Source organism: Salvelinus alpinus, chromosome 6 (assembly GCF_045679555.1).
Source record: "Salvelinus alpinus chromosome 6, SLU_Salpinus.1, whole genome shotgun sequence".
In the NCBI taxonomy this organism is placed as follows: Eukaryota; Metazoa; Chordata; class Actinopteri; order Salmoniformes; family Salmonidae; genus Salvelinus; species Salvelinus alpinus.
This window is the reverse complement of record NC_092091.1, coordinates 39517673-39520282: the sequence shown is the minus strand read 5'-3', so window position 1 is coordinate 39520282 and position 2610 is coordinate 39517673. Positions and strand designations below refer to the sequence as shown.

Here is a 2610-nt window from a genome sequence, read left to right as displayed (position 1 = left end):
CGAAAGAGAGAGAGAGAGAGAGAGAGAGAGAGAGAGAGAGAGAGAGAGCGCTGTTGAAGCGCTCCAAAATATATTATTTTTAAAACACAGCTCTTATCTCTTCCTCATAATTTAAGCTTGCTATACTTTTAATGTATAGAAGGAGCGTGCAATCATAAGTCCCACAATCATTTCAATGGATTTGAGATTAGTCTGAGCTCGAGATGATAGACCACGCCCCTTGTGGGCAGTCCCTCGCGGAGGACTTATATTATAACAGGGCGCGTCTCCTGAGACAAGTCTACTCTCTACTGCTCATTAGTTTGGGTGCCTCGAGTTCCTCTGTACAACCGAGCTCCTGTACCGAAAGCGACCTCTGCTTTCAAAGACACGTGCACTGACCCCACTACTGAAACAGATTCACCGGCTACACCTGCGCCTCTCTGAAGAACCACCACAGACAATATATTTGTTTAACTTTCAGACGAGGAGAACTGCACTGCAAGGAACTCTGACAAGTCCACTGACAGGTGAGAGGAAGATACAAAAGAAAGATTTAAACATGAAACTTGAAGTGTTTTCCGCAACCCACTTCGTTCCCATGGAGGTGTGCAGTCACAGTGATGCAGAGGGAACTGTCCCCTCTCCCCTATCCGGGGATGAGCTGGGCTCAGACGGGGACTGCGTGGCCAACAGTCCAACACCTGCCACCCCGAGCAGCGCCGATGGCAAGGGGAAGCCCTACACCCGCAGACCCAAGCCACCCTACTCCTACATAGCACTCATTGCTATGGCCATCCGGGACTCCGGCAGCGGCAAGTTGACTCTAGCCGAGATCAACAACTACCTGATGAATAAATTCCTGTTCTTCCGTGGCAGCTACACTGGCTGGCGGAACTCGGTGCGCCACAACCTGTCGCTGAATGACTGTTTCCTCAAGGTGCTCCGGGACCCGTCCAGGCCCTGGGGCAAGGACAATTACTGGATGCTGAACCCGAACAGCGAGTATACCTTCGCCGACGGGGTGTTCCGGCGCAGGAGGAAGCGCATCAGTAAGTGCCGATCCAGCGTCGGTTCCAATAAGGACACCAAGACCCCAGACGAGGAGACTCGCTTCTCGAGCACTCCATCTGCGCCCTCCCGGGAGGAGAGGGTTATGGGAGCTAAGTTCTCCAGCTCTTCCAGCTCCTTCTCCATCGATAGCATCCTCAGTAAGCCCTTCATAAGGAGGGAGGATAGAGACCACACTGATGCAGACAGTGCATATACCAACCCCGGTGCCCACCGGAGCTACTGGCCCGCCGGTGCCCACCACATGCTGCCCCACACACTGGGCTACCCACCGGTATCCCCTGCTATGGCGCACGCACATGCACAGCAGTTGTACCACCAGGCCAGCTCAGGCGCGTCGCGCATGTTGCACGCATTCAGGTGCAGCCTCGCGGAGCAAGCCGAGCACAGCAGGGACCCACTCACAGCTGTCCACATGACGTCACAGGGCTACATGCCAAACTCCGATGCTGCTTTCTCCCGGGTGAAGATGCACACAGCGCAAGGTGGCAGCTGTCATCCTTTCCAGATAGACTCATTGCTCTCCTAAAGTCAACATAAGGGACAATACTGTAATGATGTATCTTAGGTTTGCCATGTGCACTTTCCTATACGCTCTACGTTTTTATAGTTTTAAAAAAGAATTCAGGGCTTTGAACAGTTTCCAATGATAAGTCGTTTAGCAAGAATGAAAAACGTAATATTTTCTTGTTGTCAAGTGACTTTATTTCTGTCTGGTTATTCCTAGGACCGAGCAAATTAGTTGCAATCTAATGACATGACATTCCCCTGTGTGTGTGTGTGTGTGTGTGTGTGTGTGTGTGTGTGTGTGTGTGTGTGTGTGTGTGTGTGTGTGTGTGTGTGTGTGTGTGTAAGGTCATTTCTACTGTAAACGACGGCTACCATGTGCCAAATATGAAAATATATAAATATTTGTGTTGTAGCCTAGTTTTGTAAGACTTGCTGCAAAATATTAGTTGAAAATATTTGTTCGATTGTTGACTACTGCACAGAAAGGAAATACAGTCTGTTTTCCTAAACATTGATTCATTCATGCACGATATTTTTCTGAGCGAAAATAAAAAATATATTTTGGAAAGAATTATCAAAGCAAACCACAAGTATGTATTCTTTATTTTCCTTTGGTTAAAGCCAAGACAAGGGCAATAAAAAGTCAATATATTTTTTTTCCATTAAGTATACTTAAAGTGTGTTTGGAAACAGGGGGTGGGTAAAGGTTTGCATGTGCATAAGGAACGAATGGGAAAATCCCATATCTGCCAGGAAATAAGGGCATATAGCGCCTGCAACTCTCGCGCTGTTTTGGCATCCTTCTCATCCCACTTAAACCACTTAACTTCCAGAGGAATGACGGTTATACATTCATTTCAGACTTATATTCCACCCCTTTGCCTACTCTGCATAGCATGGCACAGCTAGGAAGCTACAGTGTAAGGCACAAATTATGAAGAAAGGGGTATACATATACTCTGTCGTCCTCTGCCTGCACGGCACGGCTAAAGAAGAATGCGGGATTGTTAGGCACAAATTACAGGTCGGTTAAGCTATTTCTAAATATTT

General features: G+C 47.7%; 1 protein-coding gene across 1 annotated transcript; it reads left to right on the top strand.

The window, feature by feature from the left end:
- The first annotated feature begins 282 nt into the window (after nt 1-282).
- Nucleotides 283-2144, top strand: LOC139578668 (forkhead box protein Q1-like). Its single transcript, XM_071406590.1, has one exon. It carries the CDS (start codon nt 542-544, stop codon nt 1577-1579), a length of 1038 nt encoding a protein of 345 aa, XP_071262691.1. The 5' UTR covers nt 283-541; the 3' UTR covers nt 1580-2144.
- Nucleotides 2145-2610: the final 466 nt, after the last annotated feature.